Raw genomic sequence first — 25356 nt, 5'->3', positions numbered from 1 at the left:
AGTAGTTGCGCAAGGACCGGGTGTATAACTGTATAATGACGTATTAATTTTACTAACTTTTATTAACAATTTAGATGCTATATACCTAAATATTATATTCCCGTCGAATGAAAAGCAAATGGTCGATGCGCAGTAGTAAAAGAACAGAAGTTCGCCATAACAATAGAATTTACTCTTATCAGTGTATTTACTTTTAGTATAGTAAGAATACATACGAACAAATCGACACTTACACACTACCTCCCCTGAGCCACGCAATCGCGTAGATGGCCTTGCTTAGCACTTGACCTTGTCGAGCCTTAGTCTTTCGTTTATTGTTTGTCCGATGTGCAATTTTATAGTGTCGCAGCATTGTAGTCGAAAACTGTCAACTTAGTGTAGAAATTCCAAAAACATATCGCGTTTAAGGGCGGCGAATTGAAAAAATCTTTTAAAACAAACATTTAATGTACAGTGTGTCTCATTTTTTATGGTTTTTAATAATAATGGTGACGTGTTGCGGCTTTCGTAACCCAAGACTTCATTTTTTATCAAATGAAATGCGCTACAAACAGGTACACAACATAGTACATGCAAATGAGGTAGTAAATTGCATTTAAATTTTATACAATAAAAATACGACAAAACATAACAATACAGTAAGGATAAAAATTAATATGTAAAATATACATCAAAAGCATAAGGACAGTTTTCTAGAACAAAAAATTTTATGTTATGTAGAGAAATGTTTATATTACCACTAATCTTTGCCATTGGAAAAGTTTATTGAAGACCCTAACACCTGTGTTTTGTATTTGTTTCAAATTCCAGCCTTTATTATGTGGAGCTCTCCGTTTTTTCAGTTGTTATTTTTATTTTTATCACCCATGTTGTATATACGGAAGAGGCAGTATTTTAGAGTCCCCGAAGAACGACCTGCCCGAACCATCCGGCAACACTCGAGCAGTACACCTTAAGACTTTCTTTTCGATAAGTAAACGCATAACAAAACTAACAAAACGTGTCTAAAAATAGGAAATTTCCAAAATCGCTCTGTGTCTAAAATTTCCAGATAGCTATGAAGTTTCTGTTTGTTCCACTTTTCATTTATTAAAAGACAACCTCGAGTCGCTAAAGCCGCAACACGCTATCATTATTATTAAATGATATACGCCGTAAATGCATAAACAATTAGACACAGTGTAATGTGTGCATAATTAAGGACTCTCGGTCCTATACCTACTTTTTGGTTAGTTTTGGTTGTATTTTCACAACTGTAACGGTCAAGAGAAAATTGTGGAAATTATTTTCAAGTTTCTAGAATGGCGGCCAGGGGGCATACCCATAATCTCGAATTTTAAAGGGCTGTTTTTAATCTATGATCGCTGACTTAGATTGATTGTATCGCCGCTAGAGGGCGATTGGCGACATCACTATAAATAAAAGTTATTATTTCAAAAAAGTAAATGCAACGGTATCACTTTTTTTCCAACAAGAGATAGCCAAATTAGAGTCTTAACACGTTAGGGAAAACCGCATTTCGACATCATTTTTGGTAACACATAATAGCAGTAAAATAATCAAAAACTCAAAAAATCCTACTTTTAGTTTTTTTAGCAAAACATACATAAATTTACTTTTAAAATACGAAAATTATATTTAAAATGTCAAAAATAATGAATATTCTCCAATATGATGATGAAATGACTCGAACTTTTTTAAATCAAAGTATGCTTTGCAAAAAAAAGCAAAAAGTATAAGGGTGGTGTTTAAGTATCATATTATTTGTAAAAAAAATGCCTTTTCCACGTGCAGAATTGCTAGATATGTTTCATTTCTATTTTCAAAACAATGAAAAGAAATCAAAATCAAAATGAGGTTTTCACTAGTGTGATAGATCCTTATTTTTTGTTCCAATAAAAGTAAATTCGTTGCATTTACTTTTTTTGAGACAATAAATTTTACATGAAGTGATGTCGCAAAACGCCCTCTGGCGATAGAGCAAATTCTATTCTACGCAAAATAGGAATACGATTTTCTTTTGGCTCCTTTGGTCACAAGTATTTTCATTCCAAGTCTTTACTTTACAGCAATTATTTTTCGAGATAGGGTCATTAAACTTTGGCATTTCATTCTATTTCAATTTATTTGTAATTTTGTTCTCAAAAAACTGTTTGGAAATATGTTTTTCCCATATAATGTTTTGATTAGGTTCTGATTAAATTTTGTTTACATCGTATGTTCAATATTTGACTTTCTATTTCGTTGTGGGGAAAGTCGCCGCCATTAACCGCGATATTTCCAAGGACGAGAAGCACATCATTCTATATTGGTATCAAAACAGACTTAGGGAAATCAAGGAGTAGTGCGGGCATGCGAGCGTCTCATCACCCCTCGTTCATTTTTGGTTTTGTTTTGTTATTAACCTTCAACTTTTTATCGAGCCCAGGTCCCCGCCATATCTTTGGCGTATGAGGAGGCAGAGTCTGATATAATGAAGAGAAAGCCTAGAAATCCTTTCAGTGATAAGCTCGTCAACGAAAGGTAAAACTGCCTTCGTGGTCTTCTCTTCTACCTCCTTTGCTCTCTGGGAAAACGATGAATAAATTCCCCTCCGCACTACGTTTGTGTAATTTGTAAATTTCAAATTCTAGGGTTTGTGCGTTGCCACGCCACAAAGTCTAGTTTTTGGGACCTCTGATGTGTTTTCGATGCGACGACTTCTGCTTTACCATCCATTCCATTTAACAACCTTTAAGTCGAAACTCACCGTCTCACAGTCACCCGCTTACGTTGGCTTTTTATATACAGGATTTCCCGCCTGGAACTTCGTCGATCCGTTATGGCAAAACTTATAGGGGCAATACTGTCAAAATGTTTGTAAGATAGCGGTTTATCTGGATTTATCTGAAGTGGGTGTCAACTTTTTTTTATATATTATTTTGTGTAAGATCATTTACCTAAATTTCACAACACAGGAGGTTGAAAAATAACAATTAAAATTGAAAAGCCACCTATTTTTAAAAATCACAATAAATTAATACTATTTTGTATATTGTCTTTGTTTACTTGGTCTGCTCTTAACGTTCCATCAATCTGAGTTAACCATGACATATATGTATATAGTTAAGAATATTGTAGAAAATCTTCTGGATTTATTTAAATCGCAAACGGAAAAAATGCAAACTACAAATTCTTCGTATAAAAAAAGATTAAATTTCAGAAACGGCAAAATTAAACAAAAAACTTAAATTTTCGGTAAACGTTCAAACTGGCGTCCTTGAACTTCAAGACAAGTCACCATTTTTTGCAAATTTTGCTTCAACTCTCAAATTTATTTTCTTCAAAAAGAAATTATTTTCCTGCGCCCAAGTATTCACGGAATTCGAATGTTCTTGGAAAACCAGTTTCTTTTAATAGTTAAAATTTATGTTTGCGTAAGATTGACGACTTTGATACGCCCGACTGCGACCGCGTGTAGCAAAATGCCGATATGCAGCAAAATTATCCAAAAGGGGTATTTCAATATTCTCGTCATTTATAATAAATTTATTCTCCATAAATAATAAACAAGTTCAATTAATCTTCGTGCCTATACTCGTCATGGTTTATTCAAAATTAATTCAGATCAAGTAAATACTATACCTCGAAAACTATAAATATTAGCAGTGCTAAATAAGACAGGATTTTAAAAATACGTGATTTCCATTTAAAAAAAAAGGGTTTTCGCCAGTTTTTTCAATTTCACTTGCTTGATTCATTACTTTTTTTCTATATTCTGTATTATTGATACTTGGAATTCAGGTAAATTTGAAAAAACAATAATATATAAGGTATTCTTTTTAAAATAAGAAAATTTACATCCATTTCCTGTATATCCGGAGCTGCCATCTTGTAAATACTTTAGACAGATTGCCCCCACCAGCATTATTTAAATTCTAAATTTTCAAATTTTTGCTGCTTATAGTTTTCCCATAACATATCGACGAAGTTCCCGGTGGGACACCCTGTATAGTTTCGCTTATTCGAGTGTTGACAGTACGCTTCTCGAAGTATTTGTAACTTGGGCATTTTTAAAAATGATAAGTTACAAAAATTTCCGAGTGTCTTGTAATGGTAAGTAGGTTTTTTTTTTCATTTCATTTTTTGCACTTCATTCTCTTCCGCTCATCACGCACCCTTGCTTTATGGCCCGACATTCCTGTTCTCTCTCTTTTTTATTTACTACTGATTAATTTCTTTATTTTTGTTATTACCGAATTGAAACGAAGGGGGGTTTGATAACGGTGTTTCATGTTATGTGTGTATACAATTTCTCATGTTTTATTAGCATATGTTAAGGATACGCTAAAGTTAAAGGGCGTAAAAGTAACAGATAACGAAATATTTTATCGGTCTACGGGTCAGATCTCTAGTGCAGCAAAGATATGCCGAGATATTTGTCAACGATTTTCGCGTTGCAGCGTACTATGCCATAACTTTCTGGTACCGTTTCCTTATTACATTTTGTTATTATAATAGAGTGGTAATTTCTAAGTAAAAAATGTATGTGGTCAGATTCCGCCTTATATTATGGCTCCAAAGGTCATTACTTGATTCAATAACAAAAATACAGAGACTACCAAAATGTTGGGCAATTAGAAATATACTCGAAAAAAGGAAAAATAGTTTTATTATTTTACACATAAAGTGTAAAAAAGTTACAAAAAAATAATTGATAAATTACTGGTGTTTAATAAGGCTAATTATTTAGAGTAATAAAAAGAAAATATTTTTTCTGTGCTTTTCACGAATTTGTTCCAGTACTCGTGCGTAATATGATTGAGCGTATCTTGCCAAACTATCTGAACTTTCATAATGAACATTCATAAATATTATTTTTCTGCCAGGACAAATTAAAAATCATTTAATGATACTCTGCGTTGTCTAATACAATTAAAGACAGAGAATCCAAATTTGGTATTATTATGCAAAATAATGGACTGTTTTCCCCCTTTTATGTAGACACTTTTTACAGACTACTCGTCTTGTCAAGATTTTGAACCACTTCCATCGAACAATCATATATATCCATGTTTTGTCTAAAAATTTCACTTTTTTAAATTTTGATATGTAATTTTCAGAATATGTCTATAAAAAATGAACATGCTGACTGTGACTGTCTGTCACTGACTGTGACTAACATTCCTATTAATATTGATTATTATTCAAGTCTACGTCTACACTATATTTTTAGAGTGTCTTTCAAAATTAGAAGAGTTATATTGGTTTCTGATTTCTATAAATCGCAAATCTCATTCCAAACCTCTATTTTCAAATCACATTTCAAATCTTCAGTTTTTGGCCGTTTTCGTTTTATTCTTCTTCAGTATGTGTTTTCATGCACAATTGTCTGCATACTTACACTTTCCCTTTCATATTGCCAGCTAAAATTTTTGTTTCAAAACATATCTATGATTAAAAACTTTTGACAAGCGCTTAAAATTATAATCTTATTCCTTCATGTCAAGGTAGTATACGTCTGTCTTATTTACCTTAGGAATTTTATTTGGAAGATACAACTAAACAAGATGGAAGAAAAACAAAAAGTTTCTCGTTAATGAATCGTAAGACCCTCACGATATGACCGGTTTGAATTTGTTGATCTATTTTTGATTGATTCTTCTGATTGATTTGGTTATCTACAATCAGCCACCCTACGACATTTTACCAAATCATATTTGACACAATACCATTTTAATTTAGTATTCTTTTTTGGTACATTCATTAGGGACCGCCCTGTATATGCTCCTCATGGTCACCCGGTCAACTACAGTAAGCAGTTTACAGTTTACAGTTTAGCCTAAAAAAATGCTGCTCTTAAATTCTCGTAGGAGTGTAAGAGAATCCCACGCCACTCGGATCTCAAAAACTCTTCGAATGAAAGAGAAATATGAATAAAATGAAATGTTTTGCATTTTTTAAAATCTTTTGAAAATTTGTTGAAACTTAAATACTACTTTTCACTACTACGATTTCACGTTTCGTACTAAACTTAACAAAATGATAACTGTAAATTCCTTATTGTTTAGAAAGATATGGTAAGTAAAATCTCGGAGTATTTTTGTAGCAGTTGAGATGTCTACCTCCCGATAATATTTTTCGTATATGGTACTCGTCTTCACTGTCGTACATACTAAATGTAACTCAATCGCCCCAGTTTGGTGTTTATTGCATCGAAGTTAATGCACAATTAAAATTTGGGCCAACTTCGAAGTTAATTTTCTCGTCAACTGCTGATTAGTTTTGGTTATCTGTCCAACTTATTTGTTTGACATAAGTTACTTATTGCGTGTAATCACTGAGATATAGATGTGAATAAAAAATCAGATGCATTGACTTAGACGGACACCCCATAGTTTTGATTGGAATTCCCACAGAGAAAACATACATTGAGTTTTCCTGGTTTTCCTTTAAACACACTTTATATGTATGTATAAAATGTAAATTTAAATAAGATTGTTTTTCGCAACATAGTTTCTGAACATTTATGCTACAATTGAATATAATATATGTATTTCCAAAGTGAGTCAGCATTTCGAGAGAAAAACTTTTCAAGCCTTCAAAAATTTTAGTGGTGCGTTATTTTTGGTACGAAGTGTATTAAAAAATACGATTATCTTTTACAGCTTCAATTTGTTTGAGATGATGTTGTGGACTTTGCATATGTGCATAATATGACCTACCTGTGAAGATAACTCCAAAACAGTCCCGACGCTTCCCAGACAAAATCCTTTACACATTATTCTCGACAACCGAATTACTAATACCAAATCAGAAACAATCTATTGCATGTCTGTCATGTTCCTAACTTTACTAACTTCGGATTTCGCGTGGTCAACGCGCATTCCTTCTTGTATAGGTGCCTGCTATTTCTTTGGCTTACGAAGCGCCAGAAAGCGACATTATGAAAAGACAGCCTCGCGACCCCTATAGGGATAACTTGGTTAATCGCAGGTGGGTCAATCACTACATTTACTGCTCGAGGGTTCGACTTTGGTGCCAGAACTAAAGAGTTTTCGCGAGTCGGTATCTTTGCCGCTTCTAACCGATCTTGGAAAATTGTATTTTTTGTATTTGACAGATGTCGCTCAAGTCGCTAAGTGTTATTTTTTCGTCATTTCAATGTGGGCGGTTTTGAAAATCTTAAAAACTTTTTCTGGGTGCTTGTTTCCTGCAGTTATAATCAAAATTTAAATTGGCGTTGCGTGCTCCTTATGTGTGTTATATCTTTTTTCTTAATGCAAATAAGTAATAAAATGTAAATGACAATTAGGATTAAACAGAGTGGATCAGTTAAAGGTTATATCGCAAAGTTAAGACCTACACACCACGAATTGTTCCTAAATTAACGTCACACTAATTTGCATACAATGGAAAGACGAGTTTGGTAAATGAAAGTAATGTGACAGCTGCCTTACTAGAGGTGGTTTATTAGAATAATAATTATAATAACGATACATGATTATAATTTTAGAAATGGGCAGATAAATGAGATATTGCTTATTCTAAAATCAAGTAAAATGGATAAATTTTAATTAAAATTATTTTTGAACAAACTCTGCTATTTACAATTCAACTTTATTTGTAAATTTAAGTCATCATATTCCGAGTAGCTGGATGCACTATAGTCATTGGAGCCCAGAGAAATAATAAGGGACTCTATTATTAGTGATTTTTAGTATGTTATCAACTTCTCAGATATTTTCTTACAATTACTCCATTTTTCACAATCCACCGTCGTTATTCCCTCTTGCGAGAAGGTTTAAACTTACTACCTTTATACCTGCGCCCATACCAGTTCTATGGGGTATAACTCACAGTGATATGGGGGAAGGCGAAGTACCGTTATATTTCCTTTTGAAGCGATTTCATCGACAACAAATTTCGTACAGAGAGCTTTATTTAAACGTATTTCTAGTAGCTCCGTTTTTAGCATATGTTTTTCAAATTATTTTTTAATTAAGGTGAGATAAGAAGAAGATGTGGATATTTTTTCGAATCTTTTTGAGTCGTATATGATTATAACAATTATAAAGACCCAGCAGGAGGTCTAGCATTTACTGTCTTCATAAACATCAGCATTCATGTTTTCATGATGGTCACCAGTTCGAAATGCTAGTAATCCACCACAGACAATTTCGAAGTTTTACGCCATTTCTTCTTACTCATTATTTTGTCCACGAGTGTATTATTCTTGTCATGGCAGTCTTTTCTATCTGGCAGTTTCTTTTCTTTCTGTATTCCTCTTTGGTGACTCGATGAACCCACGTTTATCTTCGTGCACGACCGGTATATTGTTGATTCTCCAACACCAGTCATCATATCTCTTATCTTAAATGGAACAAAATATTTATAAACAATGTTATAACTTGAATAATAAATATAAGACCATGAAAGAAAATTATTATTTATTATTATTAATTGTTTATGCTAATTATAATTTAGTCAGAGTCTGAAGTAGATGCGTCTAATTATGGATTGCTACATGAATTATATTATTTTACTGGTTTGTTCCGAAGTTTTAGTAAATTTCGAACTTATGTTGAAAGTTTCTGAAATTTGTTTGATTATAAAATTCTTTAATGCGTTTCTGTAAAAGAACAGTCCCAGTGTAGAAAAAGAAAGGTTCAAAAGTGATCTTCATTTTAATTGCAAAAAAATAAAATTATTTGATCAATTTTTCGTCTCAAATGAATTAACTCGTTGTAGGAAATTGTCACAGTTTTTGAATGCTAGGAAAACCGCAACATGCGTTAATATCGTCGAAACATTGCATCCCACATAAATATGATTTCGGAATCTCGAACAATTTATATATATATATATATATATATATATATATATATATATATATATATATATATATATATATATATATATATATATATATATATATATATATATATACATATATAATTTTAACTACGCATAGATTAATCGCTTAAGAGAAAACCGCTACGCGTTTTCTACAATACTAAAGTATCAAAGTTAGTTCTGGTTCCTGCCATTCTGTGATGTAAATGTAGTGATCGCAAATGGTGTCGTGAAGGCCTGCCACCAACACAACAATTACCTCGGCACTCGTAACTATCGAATTTACAATGTCACTCGCATACTGTGGTCCTGTCTTGCCTGTTGCGTGCGCACAATGTGCACAGTAATTTTTGGAGAAGTATCGTCACTCGGTAAATTTTATTTTCCACACCAAAAGTTTAATTGTTTTTGTTTTCCCGTTTTTTTAATGTTTTGTTAACAATCTACATCTGTAAGCTTAAAAGGCGCAGTCGTTTCCTATTTTCGTGGAGGAAACTTTGAAAACTGCAACGTTCTGATGCGACTGAAATTAGCGAAAGAGATAACTCAGATGGTACTAATATTTATTTTTTCTTTAGGTTTCGTTTACCCCGTAACTGTGAACATTTCGTTTAATTTTCTCTCTTCTTCCTAGATACTCGGTAGAAGTTATATAGTGACCTAATTTTATTAACATTTTTGCCGAGGTATAGTTTGTGTAAAAGTTAGAGCATTTTGTAGTTCATATTCTAGACATTTAACCGATTCTGTACACATTACAATGTGCAGCTGTTCAGTTTCATATCCAACTAGTTCAATTTTGAATAACTGTTTTGGTAGAATTACTATTTTCGGTCTTATTCTATCTGATATTGGCGTAATTAACTGCATTTTGACGAAATTCATATCTACAAGTATAGAAGGAGTATTTTCAGGAAATATTAATTTAAATTTTCATTTATCTATTTTTGGAGTGCGAACAATATGATGATAAAAATCGTCACATGGAGTATCATTTCTGTCACATACAATACGTCTAGTGAGTTGGAAACGTTTGGGAAATTTTTGTATTATTAATTTTAGGAAAAAAGTATTCTTTATAAAAGTTCTGCATGTTCTAAAATGTTCATCAGATATCAATTTTTTTTAGTATTATACGAGGTTTGTAAAAAAATATTAAGTTTACTCGGTAGTACAGTACCTTTAAATTTGACAATATCGAAAATAGTTATTAAAAAAAGTTGACCAAATATAACAATTACGTTCAAATATGCAATTATATCCAATTACATTACATTACATTTGGACTGAATATTTATCTTTTGTGATTATTATCCATATATATTTTTGGATTGAATGGTCTATATATATATTCACTTTTAAATTTCTTGCACTACGATATGGATGGGTAAAAGCCTAACGTGTTTTGACGCTATTGTCCAACATTTATTGTTATCAAACATTCATTAGTTTGTCAATGCATGTAACTACAGTAAAATTCGCATTGTTATTGTACATAGTGAATAAATAAGCGACGTAAAAAATTGTAAAGTGACCAAAAGATACTGGAATACTCGAATTAATTTTTAAATTTATATCTATGCCGCTTGAGGCAGAATAGCAATGGCCGGATAGTTAATTAATGTTTCATCATAAGTCGATAAAAGAAGACGGTCACTGTAATCCTTGTAAAATTTTGCATCTTTTTAGTTCATTGCTTTTGATTGTAGGGCAGAGAGGTGTTTGATTGTAATGCGTATAATATTAATATAACTCAACATATTTGAGGCAATGAGGTCTCGTTTGACAGAGAAAACCTTGTTTATTAAGAAAAAAACATATCTGAAAGAAACTGGTTGTCACTAGAGGGTTGCCAATTCGAAAATGTGTAGTTTTTTTAAGTTTCTTCGACATTTCAAATAGAATTATACAATTATTTGAACAGAAACAACAATCAGATTAAATTTGCAAGAAAAAAAATCTTCAAACTGCATATCGATAACTTAGCGCGTTCAAGAGTTATTGCTAGAAGACCTTTTCATAACTTTTGAAATAACAAATTATATTTCCAATTTTTATGGTAAAGGTGATAAATATTATATTATGACAAATAATCAATTAAAATAACTATAATATACTCTAAGAATATCACCATAAGAAATAAGTATAAATTCTGACTTTCGAATGGTCCAAATATTTTATGAAATTTCTTTGAAAATTTTGAGCGAAACTTTTCTTATCTTACTATAATCGTTATCGTTTTATTTCTCCTAAATCCGAATATCGGTCAATCAACGATATATTTCATGGACGTAGCGAAGGGTGGAAGCTTGTTTCTTCTAGACATCTATTTATTCAGTCGCATAAAGGACATCAAAATCAATCACCAACAATTCGAATTCGAATTCAAAATGCCAGGCTTCAACTAGCAGCGGCTGAAATCGAACGATTGAATGAATTTGAATTCCTTTGAACTGTTTAATATTTGCTTGTCATAATAAAACATTGAATATTTTAGTCATGGCATAGACGAACATAAAATTTTTAAATATAATTTGTTATTTCCAATGCTCTTCTATCAATAACTCATGAACGCGTGAGGTTATTGATACGCGATATGAAGGTTTTTTGTTGCAAATTTGATCTACTTTGCGTTTTGGTTGAAATAACTGAATCATTCTATTTTAAATTTCGGAGAAACCTAAAACACATTATAACTTTTTGAATTGATGTCCTCTCGGTGAGCAGTAAAAATTAGTCCCCAGGTAGGTTTTTTTTAATCAGCAAGTTTTCCTCTCTCAAATGAAACCTAATTTGCTGTAATGTGTTGAGTTAAACAATTGTTATAGCTATTTCAGTCAGATATCCTCTTCCCGCTCGCTCTTATTTGCTGTTCCATACTTGCAAACAACAACATACAACCAAAAAAAATTTTACAAAGATTACAGAGGCCTTATTCTTTTATCGACTCGTAATAAAACGTTATTTAGTAAAATGGTTTTTTTCACGCCATCATAGTCAGAACGCCCACTGGCGGCATATATGTGAACTTGAAAATTATTTCCCGTTTTTTCTTTTGTTTATTTTAGTAATTTTTTATGCAACTCTCTACAATTCGTAGTTTCAGGAACGAATAAATAAAGCCGCTTATCTTGCTTATTGCCTACCCTGCACCTAGAAATAATATTTTTCTACTCCATTCTCTAAAATGTTCAATTCGATCTAGCATGCGGAAAGTGTCATTTTACCACGTCAGTTTCGTTTTCTACGAATTCGAGTCACTTCTAACTCTTCATTCGGATATTTTCGGAGATATTTCACACGTCATATTCTTTTATCGATTCGTAATAAAACGTTATTTAGTACAATAGATTTTTTCACGCCCCGCCCCTAGCGGCATATATGTGAACTTGAAATTTTTTTTCCCGTTTTTTTGTTTTGTTCAATTCAATATCTTTTTTTTTTTTGAAAATCTGTACAATTCATGGATTCAGAATTAAAGCCGCTTATCTCGCTTATTGCCCACGCTGCACCTAGAAATAAATTTTTTCAACTCGTTTCGTTTTCCACGGATTCGAACATTTCAATATTGTTAAATTTAAAGGTACTTTTTACTAGTGAGTAAAAAAGAATTTGGAGAATTTTTTTTTTCTAAAATTAATAATCACAATTTTTCCCGATGGTTCCAACTTATTGAGGCATATTGTATCAATTTGGATAAACATAACTTAACTCCTACATGAAAGTGTTACGCACGGGCTCCTTTTTCCTTAGTTTTAACAAGTTTTTATGTGCGTCTTGACACTTCCCATTTCTTTTCGTTTTAAATTCATTATCCAAGTAAGTAATAACTAATTTTACAAAATTTACAATATATCACAATTATAATTTAACATTTTCACAATATCTAAGCTTATAGAATAAGACAAAGAAGTTAGCAAATAATGTGTAGAGGTTACCGCTGACTGCATGGTTCTTTTAAAATAGTTTCTTAGTATGCTTATTTGTCTTCTTATCACTTCGATCTTTTTGGTTATAAAAAGTCAACGACAATCACTCCACAGCCAATATATTATCTTACAGTTGGATCCGGCTTCAGTTTTTTACCTATGCCTCCGAAGTGCTTCAATACGATTTGCTTTTAGCTACTATTGCAACCTTCGGTCCCCGGACATTACAGGAAAACAACTTATGGGAAAACCCCACACCACTCTCCCCATTTTGGTTCCTCCCCAAAGCAGAAGTATCGCTTTCCTTTGGTGAAATGTTTTGTAAAGCAATGCTTGTAGTTACAATATGGTGTTTGGAATTTTTACAAAACATGATGCCGATATAGGGATTCCAAAAATAATGTTTAAGATCAGTTGTTCGTTCGTCTAGATGTGTTATGTTACGAAAAAACTCGTATTATAATTTTTGGAATTCCTCTTACTAACCGAATTTTGCATGTAAAATTCTTTATTATGACTTATCATTTCGATGGACCAGCATGTTTTTGTGGATTATGTTTGTGATCGTAAGTACTCAACAATGTTTAAGCAAGCGTACAGTACTCAGCTAAGTGATAGAATGCGTTGCTTAAATATTGTTTTTTGTGTCTTGATTAGAATGACCGACTTGATATAAATATGTCTCGTTTTCGTGTGAAGGTTGATATCCATGGCTTATGGTCAAATCGGTATGATCCAAGCGGCGGCAGGTTTTTTCGTTTATTTCGTGATCATGGCCGAAAACGGATTCTTGCCCATGAAGCTCTTCGGTATCCGCAAGACGTGGGACTCAAAGGCGATCAACGATCTGTCCGATTCGTATGGTCAGGAATGGGTATGTTTTAATTTTTGATGTTACGTCTCCAGATGGACGAAATCTCGGTCAAAAATCCAACGCCATTAATTCGAATTAAAAAAAAATATTAAAAAACATATTTTTCAAAAAATTTTCAATCTTTTATTTCGGTCGATAGTGTAATTTGCAGTAGGTCGTGAAGACATTTCTTTATTTGTAACGAAAAGTACTGCAAAGATTATATAAGATGGCAATTTGTTACCCATATCACGATAAATTTAAAAATAGGACGCATGAAATCGTCCACTTAAAACGCCAAATTCCTTCTTGTTTTTGTGGTTTTTAGTTCGCATATAACTCAACATATTTTCTAGCTGTTTTAAGTTTTTTGAAAAGCTCTAAAGCAAATTTGTTCAGATCGGATCTTCATCAATACCTATGTTACTCTTGCAATATCCGAATTAAAAAAAAAAAACGCTTAGCCGATTGTCATCTACTACCAATTCAGGCTTTAGTTTAGCAAACTCAAATCTTGATTGATGATATTTTATAAATACCACCAAATTAAATGTGAAAATGTCTGAGGTTTTGTTTTCTGTAAATATTAATTATTGTTGAGTAGAACGAAAAATAAGCACAAAAACCCTTTTTTTTTTTGAAAAAATATTTCATGCAAAAGTGCAATGCGCAGAAGTAACAACGTTCTCAGAACTAACCAACTTTTTTTGAAAAATTCTGTAACTATATGACTATATAATAGAATTGCTTGTTTCTACACTACTGTACATTTGGGCCATTGCCATTGTATAGAGATTTAAGAATTACTTACCACTGGGTAGAGGCTCCACTGCAGCATTCAAGATTTTTTAGAAGAAATTAAGTCAGAAAAAGTTATTTAAAAACAGACATTTTACATAACTCGCATTAAATCATGACTTACACAAATATCAACTTTCAACTGACATATTTTTGAAAACATTCAGAACATAAAGAATTAGTTTTGGTATCTAGGTAACCATATATAATTGCAAATGCGAATGGTGTTTATCTGAAATCCTCCAATTGAATTTCTGATTTTTGGCCGGGGTTTCTCCGAAATTCGCCTCCGTACGAGTGCTAAATAATGAACCGCTTCTTCTCAGACTTACAAGGATAGAAAAACATTGGAATACACCTGTCACACCGCGTTTTTCGTTTCGATTGTGGTCGTGCAATGGGCTGACCTGATCATCTGCAAGACTCGTCGGAACTCCATCATTCATCAGGGAATGAGAAACTGGGCGCTCAACTTTGGATTGATATTCGAGACCGCGTTGGCGTGCTTTTTGTCGTACACCCCCGGTATGGACAAGGGATTGCGCATGTTCCCCTTGAAGTAAGTTTGATAATACTAGAGTAGATTGAATTTGACTAAAGCGATTATATAATAAGTTTTTGAGCTGAATTTTAGTATGACCTCTATGATACGAAAATATTGAACGCACGAATCGTTTCAAATTTTGAATTCTTCTATGATCTGTGTTTACAATTTGATTTTTTTCCACATGGGTTAATCTCCACGCACATTTTTGTAAGTATTGAAAGAGATCCTTGTACTGGGTAGCTCGTTTATTATAGGATAATACCTTATCTGAGAATCTATAAAAAATTGTCAAAAAAACTTATCGACAAGAATTGTTCGTATGCACGTACACTTTTAAAATAACATATTGCTAGATCTAGTGGATTTCGCCACATTTCGTCGTCGCTGCATATTTACAATGAAAAGGCTTTTTTTTCTAAATCTACAACTTTTTCAAATAGTCAACCTAATACTCATCTTTCTCATCCCATAAAATTATAAAAATGACTTTTAACGGTTTTTTTTTAATTCAATTTTTAATGTTACTTTTTAATCAAAATATCAACGCAAATCATTAAAGTAGATCGATTTCTGTAAGGAAATCAACCCTAAATGTATAACAAAGGCTTTCAGTCGGAGAAAGATAGATAGATAGATACACGTCCAAATACCTTGTATATATAACAATATAAAATTTAAAAAGCATAAGTCAATCCAAAAAAACTTTGGCCTCCAAGTTTTTTTTTGTTATCATTGAAATACAATGACGCACAGTGGCGAATTTGATATTAATTTCTGATTGTAATAATTTTTTTAATGTATATTTCTTAAAAAACGTTTTAGTAGCAACTTCATATTTTCAAGGGTTAGTAAAAAATTCCGCAACTGTCAAATATTTGAGAGAGTATTGCCTGCCATCTTTGCATGCACGGTCCAATAATTATATGGACAATAATGGCAAGTATATTTATAGTCTTTCTCCCAGAGGTCCAAACTTTCTTATTTGAAATGGGAAAGGTACATTTTTATTTTATTTTTAAATTGTTTGCATGTCAAACACTAAACAAAAACATATTAATTTCATTCAAAATAGAAAGCGCGGGTCTCCAGAGAAAAAAATTATAGATTTAGCAATATCCCCTTTAAGAAAATACAAAAGTTTTTATGTAATCGTTTCTGAGAGACGGCTGCTGCTATATATAACTATAAAGTAATATAAACTGTGAAAGAAAAATATTAATAAATTAAACATTACCAACACAATATACAATTTATCGTTTCATTTGAACAAAGAAATTTATTTTCTTTGGAGTTATAATTTAGTCAGAGTCTGAAGCACATGCGGCGGATTTCGAATGGCTACGATTACATGACTTGTGTAACTTTGCTGGCTAAGTGCGGCAGTTTTAGTAAAGTTTGGATTTCTGTTTCTTTTCGTTTCTGTCTACATTGACCAAAGAGGGACAAAAGTAGCAACCAGTTCTTCTCCATAGAAAAACTGAATGTTTACTGAGTAATAAGTAGTAATAAAATATTGAAATTAAGAGAGGAAGATAAATTTAAAAAAATAGTTTGCTAAACCAACTAAACAATAAGTGTATAAAAATTTAGCTGAATTCACAAAAATAGGTAACCAACCACTCTGTCAAAGTCACACTTTATGTTGTCAACAGGAATTTTAGTCCCCCCCCAAATTATAAATTAGAAAAACTCTTAGTTTTTGGAAAATAGTATAACGTTTTACTATACTTAAACTAGAATTTATACCCATTTGTAAAGACGTCATTTTTGTTTGTCTTTGTTTAATGATATATTCTAAACGGCGGTGACAACAAATTTTTGAAAAAAATGGATTTCGGATGGTTGGGTGTTGTGTTAAATATATATCCCCTTTAGTCAACTTGTCGAAAGTTATGTACATGTTACATGATATTTTAGCCCAACACCGTATAGTAAAAATGTCAATTAGCAACCTGTCATTTGTAACAATCAGCCATATACGTTTATGGCAACCAGCATGACATCATTACAAATGATTATAATTCCAACTATATCTGCAAGTTGCTCTTTCGAGACTCAGTTTGTAAGTAAAAACGAGTTATGTGCTTGGAGATTTTTTTTATAAAGAAAATGGGGCAATATGATGGTTAGTAAGTGAAATTTTAGAGGCATGTGGGAATAATCAATTTTTATGGGACTAATGCTACTGTATTATCTAATATAATATTTTTGTGGTTTTCGATCAGTTAGTAAAGTTAACAACCCAGTGTGTGACGAGGGTGATCATACCGCAAGGGTTTTCACAAAGCGTAGATATAATTACGTCCACTGCATCGTAAGCGCTTTTTCAGGTTCGTGTGGTGGTTGCCCGCCATTCCGTTCATGTTGTCGATCTTCATATACGACGAGGTACGACGATTCTACTTAAGGCATAATCCTGGAGGCTGGTTAGAACAGGAGACCTATTACTAAATGCCTTGACCCTAGTACTGCCACTTATTGGGCTCCATGCGCCGATGCCGTGGGTCACGGCCATAATTGTTTCATTAGGAGAGCCTTCTGTGTTATATATAAACTTTAAATTATGAGAAGAACCAAACTCCTCTTTTTTTAACATTGCCATTTGAATAATGACGTTCTCTATCGATTGTTGTACAAATCATGTTGCTAATTCTAGAATATATCCGCTGCCTGTACGCAGTTTTAAACAAAAAATATAAATTGTGCGGAGGTGGGCTCTAACATTATAGGTTATATCTATACACAGTGCAGATCATCGCCGCACATGTTAGTTATTTAAATAAGGTTAATTTTGACTATAATACGATATAGCGTAGATCCTGAGAGAGACGTTGCAGTTCCGAAACGTAACAAAAGTTTTATTATTACACTGTCAGAAGATATCCAGTCTGCAATAGTGTTTTCATACATTCCATTTGAAAACTACGGTTGCCTTAGTGCTGTCGGTCTGTTTCAGAACGTACCGGAAGTGGAGGGCGGGCGAGTGTCTCCTAGTTGGCTGTTGAAGGGCGCACGCCCGCCCTCGACACTTGTTCACGCCCACGCGCAGTCGGTGTGAATGACAAATTTAGTATTATTTAGGCTTTCGACACTTAGGTTAGCTAGGATGTAACTGTGTTGTTAATTAAGTGTCATAACAGTCGTGCTCAATACACATGACTACTACTATCACATTAATAACCGTTTGGCGATTGTTTGCGTTTCCAATTTTGATTTGATTAGTACGTTATAATAAAGTCTAGCCAGCAATGAATGTGCAGAGAGTTCTGTCGTTTAATTGTCACGCATGATGATTCGTTTGAAATATTCACCGCTACGAGGAGCCTGCTTTTGTAGGAAGTTGTTTTTCGATAAGTGATTAACGCGCGCTGGTCCGAGACCAAGTGACCACACTATCATTATTACTGTAAATATTTTTAAGTGAATCACTTAATTTTCCGCTTCCGTTCGTTTCACCTTCATGTTTTAGAATGTAATGATGCTGTATAAATTTGGGTTTTAATAAAATGGATGATAGTAACATAGTTCTCGTTCACTTTCGACTACCTCCTTAGGTACTTTATAAAATAAAAATAGTAAGTCCCTTAGCGAGGTTTGCCATCTCTGGAAAATAGAATTCCACTTTGCAGGTCGTTTCTTGTCGGCTGCAGTTTGACTTATTTGGAACATGAGATTAGAATAGGTCGAGATAATCAAACTTGCGAGATTCAACTATCAGTTTGGGATGGGCGGTAAATTGCAACATATTCTGATCGGGACCTTACCGATATGCTTAAAGAAAAAGGTGTACAACCAATGCATTACCAGTGGTCACATACTCGCAAACGCTTACGTTGACTAAAAAGTCCGCAGAGAGTAAATCCAAAAAAAAAATGGAACCAGCAATGCTGGGAATTACAAGGTACCAAACAGGCTAGATGTCATACAAAAAATTATTCACGGAAAATGGGCTGGACATATAGCGCGCTTGAGCGAAAATCGGTGGACCAAATGATTGGTAGAATGGAGACTCAGGGAAAAGAAGAGAAGCAGGGATAGACCCCCAATATGGCGGGAAGACCACCTGAGAAAGACAGCAGGAAACTGGAAGCAGAAGGCACAAAACAGAATACAGTGGAAGGAGATGAAGGAGACCTATGCCCAACAGTGGAGGCAAAAGGTTTGCGGATGATGATAGGTTTAATTTGTGTTTATAGTGTTTCGTAAAAATGTTATACAGCCCCACTGTTATTGTTAACATTCTGCGATCAATGAAAGGAAGGCGAAGAACATATATTACGGGAAAGTAAACAAGCAAACACGTCACGTTTCTCCAGGGACACTATCCCAACATTTTAGCTACTGAACTGCCAAAACTAAATTAATTTAATTCTGAAAAAAGTAGCAAAAGAAAATAAAAAACAAGTATACTCTCAAATAAAAATACTTTTAATCGTACCATTTTACAATGTATTGGAACACATTTTTTACATATATTCATAAATTAACACTAAGACATAATGTAATATGTACATATAAGAGCAGTCTTTGGAGACGCTTCCTAATAAAAAAATCTATCTACACTCCAAATCACGGTAAATTCGTAATTTGAAATAAACTTAACTGGCCACTTATCTGCAATTTTCAAATTTTGACCGAAACCGCTTTTACAAAACTATCGTCTTTAGCTGCATAGTATTTAAATATCAGCATTTCATTAATTTTTATTTGATTGAGATCGACAAACGACTCTTGTTCATAGAGGATGTAATGTTTGTAATTTTTCATAATCATTAAGGATCTTTGCTTTGCAATTGTGAACGTCAGTTTCGAGAAAATTAAAAGCTGAAATCGAGGAACTTTTTCAAAATATTTTGTTAAATTTCTATTGTTCTATTTACTATCGAAGAATTAAAGAATATTAAAATGTACAAAATGGCCACGCGGATTGTTTTAAATGATTACAAATAGATTTATTTCTAAAGGGAATTGGTATCTAAAGAATTCTGTTTATTAGAACTTTCCTGCAAATGCGGTCCGTCGACGGCTAAAAGTCCAGCCTCTGTACAAGACCGACAACAAAATTTAGCATAGTACTTGTGGGTACAATACTTGGCTTTTACTATTAAGGCACAGTTGGCGAAGAACTGGTTATCTGTACAGTTCGGATGAATAAACATTCCTAAAAACAAAAAAAGGTAAAGCCCTTTGTTTATTCCTCCATAATACACTGGACGTAGTGCCCGCTCTCATAATAAATAAACTAAAGCGCGGTAGCTTTGATGCAATTTCTACATGTATATTGTAGCTATTTATCATCTGTTGTGTGAAGTTCGTTAAACGTGTCGGTAATTCTTTACTAATTATTATTGCTTGATGGCGTACCTAGGAAATATTCACAATACCCAACAAAGTATCTACTACCAAATTGCAAGAAATTTGGTACATAAAATTAGCAACAACTGTTAAACGAATTTGCAAAAATCGGCGCAAAGATGGATGCAGCCAAACCTAAAGTCAAGGTCCCAAAAATAATTATTTATAAAATGTTTCACTTGCTTCCCCCACACTGGCATCATGAGACATAGAACTTAACTCCAATTCACGCAGACACAAATTGTGTTTCCAATTTACCTTTACCCTTACTTTTACTTTATTGAAATTTGTATCTGCGTGCGTTTGAGTTGACCTCATGCCCGTGTGGGTGAAAATTTTATAAATAATTACTGTTGAGACCTTTACTTTGGGTTTGATTGAATCTTCATAGTTGTATAACCTTCTAGGTTTACCTTGACGAAAAATTAAATAATGTCAAAATCGCGAAAGATGATTAAAGTTTACTTCTAATATGCCACTTTTTAAAACCTATGAAATACTAAATATCGGGACGAAAAATCTAAGTAACAAAAATGTTCCAGAACTGTAGAATCTTGAAATGAGGAAATAGACTGTAATGTGGCTTTTGGCTAATTCTTTAGAAAAAGTGTGCAAACTAACCCAGAAAATCCATAAAATAGTTTATTAGAAAATTTAAATATTAAATAGGAAGGCAGGAAGCCGGAATATTTTGACAACTGCACTTAACAACACTCTTGTAGTGCGTGCAGTACAAGTTTAGTCATATAATTAAAAACACTAAAAAAAAATTATCTGGTAAAAATACATGTAAAAATGGCATCGTGTCTACGGGGCTTAAGAAGAAATCTGTTCTTCATAAGAATTTTCTTGGGTTTTTGATGAGATACATACCTTCAACTAATATATCCAATGTACTTGAAGATTTCGAAAAAGAATTTGTGGCTTCGCATTGGTAACTCCCAGAGTCGGACTTTTCGGCATTTCTGATCGTTAAGCTATAGTCTCCTAAAATATTTTACATCCTTGTAACTAAAGGACTTGAAATGCATCAACACGATCAAGGTTTACCGGATATAGAAACCCTAGCGCTGTCAAATAGAGGCACGCCGTCTTTGTACCATTGTACCTGCGGTACGGGGTAACCGTGCACTTCACAAGGTAACTGAATCTCTCCACCCGTAGGATACCTTTGATCCCTTGTCGTTATGTTTACACGAACGGGCACTAAAAGTTTCGTATAACAAACAATTAGTACCATTAGCGTTTTCTTGTTAAGTAATTTTAGTTTTATCTAGACATGCTCACTTTAAATATTCTATTGACTTTTTGCATTTAACTAAAACGACGGCAGAGCTGGTGTGTCAATGGGATGGGGTGTGTCCCATGTTTTACGGCTTATTAACAAAATCTAAGGTGTTGCTGCTTTCGTGATCGAAGATCTTTTTCACGAACGTGGTGGAGCAAACCAGAACGTTACAGCTATCTTGGATTTTAGATACAGAGTAATTTTGAAAATTACGCGCAGACTTATCGAAAAGCTATAAACTAGTGGTTTTTTCATAGGATCCAGTGGCGTGGCCGGTTTTCTTGTGAAACTATTAGCGATTTTTATAACTACTTATAAATTACATAATTTATTAATAAGTTACCTGTCAAAATAGACTTGTTTGTGCGCAATATTAAATGCGCACTGATAATAAACCCCTATTATATTCAATTTCTCATATTTGCCATGTTTTACGTTAACATAACAACAAAAAGAAGAGGCAGAAATTAAAATTATATTTACGAAATGTCATGACAACTAAATTATATTAGGAAAACGGACAGCTATTTTTTTCAAAAATCAAAATTAAAGATATATTGCTTTGTATTTGAAATACCCCTTATGTGTTACATATTTTTGAAAAACTGTTAATAAGCTTAATAAAATTATTAAAACCAGAAGCTGATGTTGTTTATCAAAATGTGTGAGCTTCAGAAGAAAACTAACTACGCCACCTGATCCTACTTAAAAAAACCTTATCCAGGCTAATTTTCAGCATTTCGATAAGTTAACGTGTGACCGGGATATCCAAAAATGCTCCAAAATCACCCTCTATATAAAAATCCAAGGCAGGTATGACATTTCCGTTTATTCTACCTTTCATTTAATTGAAAATTACGCAGAAAAAACATAAAAAATGAGACCCACTGTACTTCAATCGAATATGGGAAAACTACACATACGAAAAATTATTGATTATTATGATATGATTATAATATAAAACATTTTCGCGATGGCGGGACACATAGGCGAAAATCAAAAGCATAGGTAACTGGAAATCTAGCTTTTTTTTTAAATTTTTTATAAAGGGTGTCCCAATTTTTAAAAAAATCGTCGACATGTTTAAATATAATTCTTATTTCTTTCATAATTCTCTCAATAGGTCGATAGCAAAATGCGAAGGTCGTTCAATAAGTCCTTAGAAAACAGAAAAAAAATTTTTTTTGACATTAAAAAAAAAAATTGAAGCTCTGAATCTTTTCCTTTTTCAGACGTTTTTCCTTGATTTTTTTGCTCAGCCGTTCCAATAATGATATATAATCCTCTCCTACAAGACAATCTCTTAGTGGTCCACACGAATGCGTTTATTCTCCATTGTAGGCAAACGCGGCATCCAACTTGGCGATATTTTTGTAACACCCAATTTCGTTCGGACTCGACTTTTCCAAATAAAAGTGGTTAATCAGAGCTCCAAACTCTTTTTTACCCCTATTTTATTGACAAATTAAAGTTATCTACTGGAATCGACAACACCGTTTCAACCATGTGATGAATGTAAGTGCTACCTAATGGAAAAAATTATACTCCATACCATGATCGGAATATCTTGGATTTTCCAAGGACTTATCGAACTTGTTTGAAGGGGTAACCTAAAACCACCTCCACAATTAGGCACAGAAACGATAGACTGCCGGATAGTTTGGTTTCGTGAATAGTTTAACCGTCATTACTAGTTTCAGAGTTAGTGTGTGCGATGAAAATTTTTGTGTTATTTTTTTCCTTGTTTTTTATAGGATACCAAAATTAGATATTCCGTCACACCAGCTAAAATTGTATATTTAAAGTAACTGATATAAATCCGCTTGACAAATAATTACTCAACTGACTAGATTTTTAAATTCAAACCAAATATTCAACACTGGAAAGTATCAACTACTTTAAATACAGTTTCAAAAAAAACTGCTTAAAAAAACATACCATCTCGTTCTTGAAAGAACATATTTATTAAAATTTACGAGCAAAATTCAGTCATGATTCTCCTAGGAAACATTATGCAGCCTATTCTTTTCCTATACATTTTTTAGAAGCCCTAAAAATTTGATTAAAGAAAAAATTAAAAATATTCGGTATGAATTTCTAGAATCATTTTAGAATGCAGTTGCGCTGTCTTGTGACGTAGAACGTGTTGCATAAGCTCGCATTTACTTCAGTGTAATACCAAAATTTCAAATTTTTATTATAGTTTTCCCATAACCGATCTAAGATCCCGGTGCATGCTATAGTAAAAGTCTAACGTAAAAAAAAAATAGAGTAAAGGTAAAAACGTAAACAAAAGTGGAAAGAAAAAATGTCTCATTACCGATGTAACTTGGTGGTTGAACGTTTCCGGCGGCAGCGGGAAATTCTGGCAATATTTCGTTGGGTTCGATAATATCGGGAGAAGGTTCGGTTGGATAGGCGGGAGGGACGTAGGGCTGCGGGGTGGGCCTGTATACCGACTTGTATGGGGGAGGTTGCGACGAGCTACTTTTAGAGATAAGAGTGGTGGTTTGGAATTCCGGAGGATTAACCACGTACTGCAAATATCTAACGTGTTCGGGGTCAGTGCTAACGTAAGGACCCTTAGCTTTGATCGTAATGGACCAGCTGGCTGCTTTGCCTTCGCCATTGTAAGCCTGACAAGTGTACACGCCCAGATTGTGCAGTTGTACAGAATGAATAAGCAGTACGTTGTCTCGAGTCACCTCGAACTCTTTATTTTTTAGCGGAATTAGGCTGTCCTCTTTCCACCAAGTGACAGCAGGGAAAGGATACCCCAAGGCATAGCAATTTATATAAGCGGGTGTGCCCAGGCTGATTAGTTCGTTGCTAACGAGTTCCCTGTCGTCAGCGTTTAAAATTGTCGCTGGACGTGGACCCGAATCTGTTACGGTTAAATGAAAAGTTAGTAAATACTACTACATTGATAGCTGTACTGAATGGTGTCGAAGTACTGCCAGTTAAGAAAAATCATAAAAATTTCGTTGCCAATTCCCAAAAACTTTGATAATTGAAATACACTGTAAATTTATGATCGTTGTGTTGTAGCCTATATTAGTAAAAGACCCCTTACTTTTCTTATGCAAAATGAAGTGAGCAATTGTTTTCATAGGCCCAATTCGATCCTCGAGCTCACAATTGAAAGAATGAAAATGAATTTCAATGAATTTCAGTATGTATGTATTTCAGTTAGTGTTGGGACTGGTCAATTAACCCTGGTCAACTGACCACTTCTTAATTGGCTAGTCAAAAAATGTTTTAAATAACATCTTGCAATTGTAGAGTGTTATTTAATGGTAATGGTTTTTTAATGGTAATAAGGAATACGAACCCGAATATCGCCATTTATATGTAAATTAATATAAATAGATAAATATAAATTTCACGGAATTTTAAAAATGATTTCGGTCAATTTACACAAAAAAATTGACCGGTCAATTCAACAACCCTAAATTCAGTATTCAAGTATGCATCGGACCTAATTTTAGACACATGTTCTGTTTCTTAAAAACAAACTATTTTTTATAGTAATATAAAATGTGGCCTTGTTTATTATAACAGTTTATTTAATTCGCATACACTACAAAAGACTTTTTTGGAAATTTTGATAAAACTAAAATATTTCAAAAACCGTAGTAGAATAAAGCTTTAATTATTGACATACTGGATGGCATGTTAATTACAAAAAATAATTCTGCAAATAGCGCAGTTTACATATCTGACCAATTTGATATCTGATGCTTTATCTTCA

The 25356-nt window shown here is 33.2% G+C and overlaps 2 protein-coding genes across 16 annotated transcripts in view; one reads left to right on the top strand and one right to left on the bottom strand.

The window, feature by feature from the left end:
- The window catches only part of LOC132708370 (sodium/potassium-transporting ATPase subunit alpha), an 88935-nt gene extending 70453 nt beyond the window's left edge, over positions 1-18482 (top strand). For 7 of the 12 annotated variants that reach the window (XM_060680677.1, XM_060680672.1, XM_060680676.1 and 4 more), the window contains 4 exons: positions 6881-6975; positions 13464-13638; positions 14742-14974; positions 17293-18482. In XM_060680677.1, coding sequence (XP_060536660.1) covers positions 6881-6975; positions 13464-13638; positions 14742-14974; positions 17293-17413 — 624 coding nt within the window. In that variant the 3' untranslated portion in view covers positions 17414-18482. Of the gene's footprint in view, positions 1-2428; positions 2524-6880; positions 6976-13463; positions 13639-14741; positions 14975-17292 lie in introns of all 12 variants that reach the window. The other 5 variants (XM_060680667.1, XM_060680669.1, XM_060680673.1 and 2 more) reach the window with 2 other exon arrangements.
- Positions 18483-19378: 896 nt separating this feature from the next.
- Positions 19379-25356, bottom strand: part of LOC132698380 (papilin) — a 149643-nt gene continuing 143665 nt past the window's right edge. For 3 of the 4 annotated variants that reach the window (XM_060664401.1, XM_060664418.1, XM_060664409.1), the window contains 4 exons: positions 23926-24489; positions 21368-21523; positions 21191-21304; positions 19379-20123 (listed from right to left, as the gene is read on the bottom strand). In XM_060664401.1, coding sequence (XP_060520384.1) covers positions 19921-20123; positions 21191-21304; positions 21368-21523; positions 23926-24489 — 1037 coding nt within the window. In that variant the 3' untranslated portion in view covers positions 19379-19920. The remainder of the gene's footprint in view (positions 20124-21190; positions 21305-21367; positions 21524-23925; positions 24490-25356) is intronic. The other variant, XM_060664429.1, reaches the window with a different exon arrangement.

The sequence above is a fragment of the Cylas formicarius genome, unplaced genomic scaffold (genome assembly GCF_029955315.1).
Source record: "Cylas formicarius isolate icCylForm1 unplaced genomic scaffold, icCylForm1.1 PGA_scaffold_10__41_contigs__length_53128322, whole genome shotgun sequence".
NCBI classification, from domain to species: Eukaryota; Metazoa; Arthropoda; class Insecta; order Coleoptera; family Brentidae; genus Cylas; species Cylas formicarius.
Note: the sequence above shows the minus strand (reverse complement) of the source record. Positions and strands in the feature narration are given on the sequence as shown.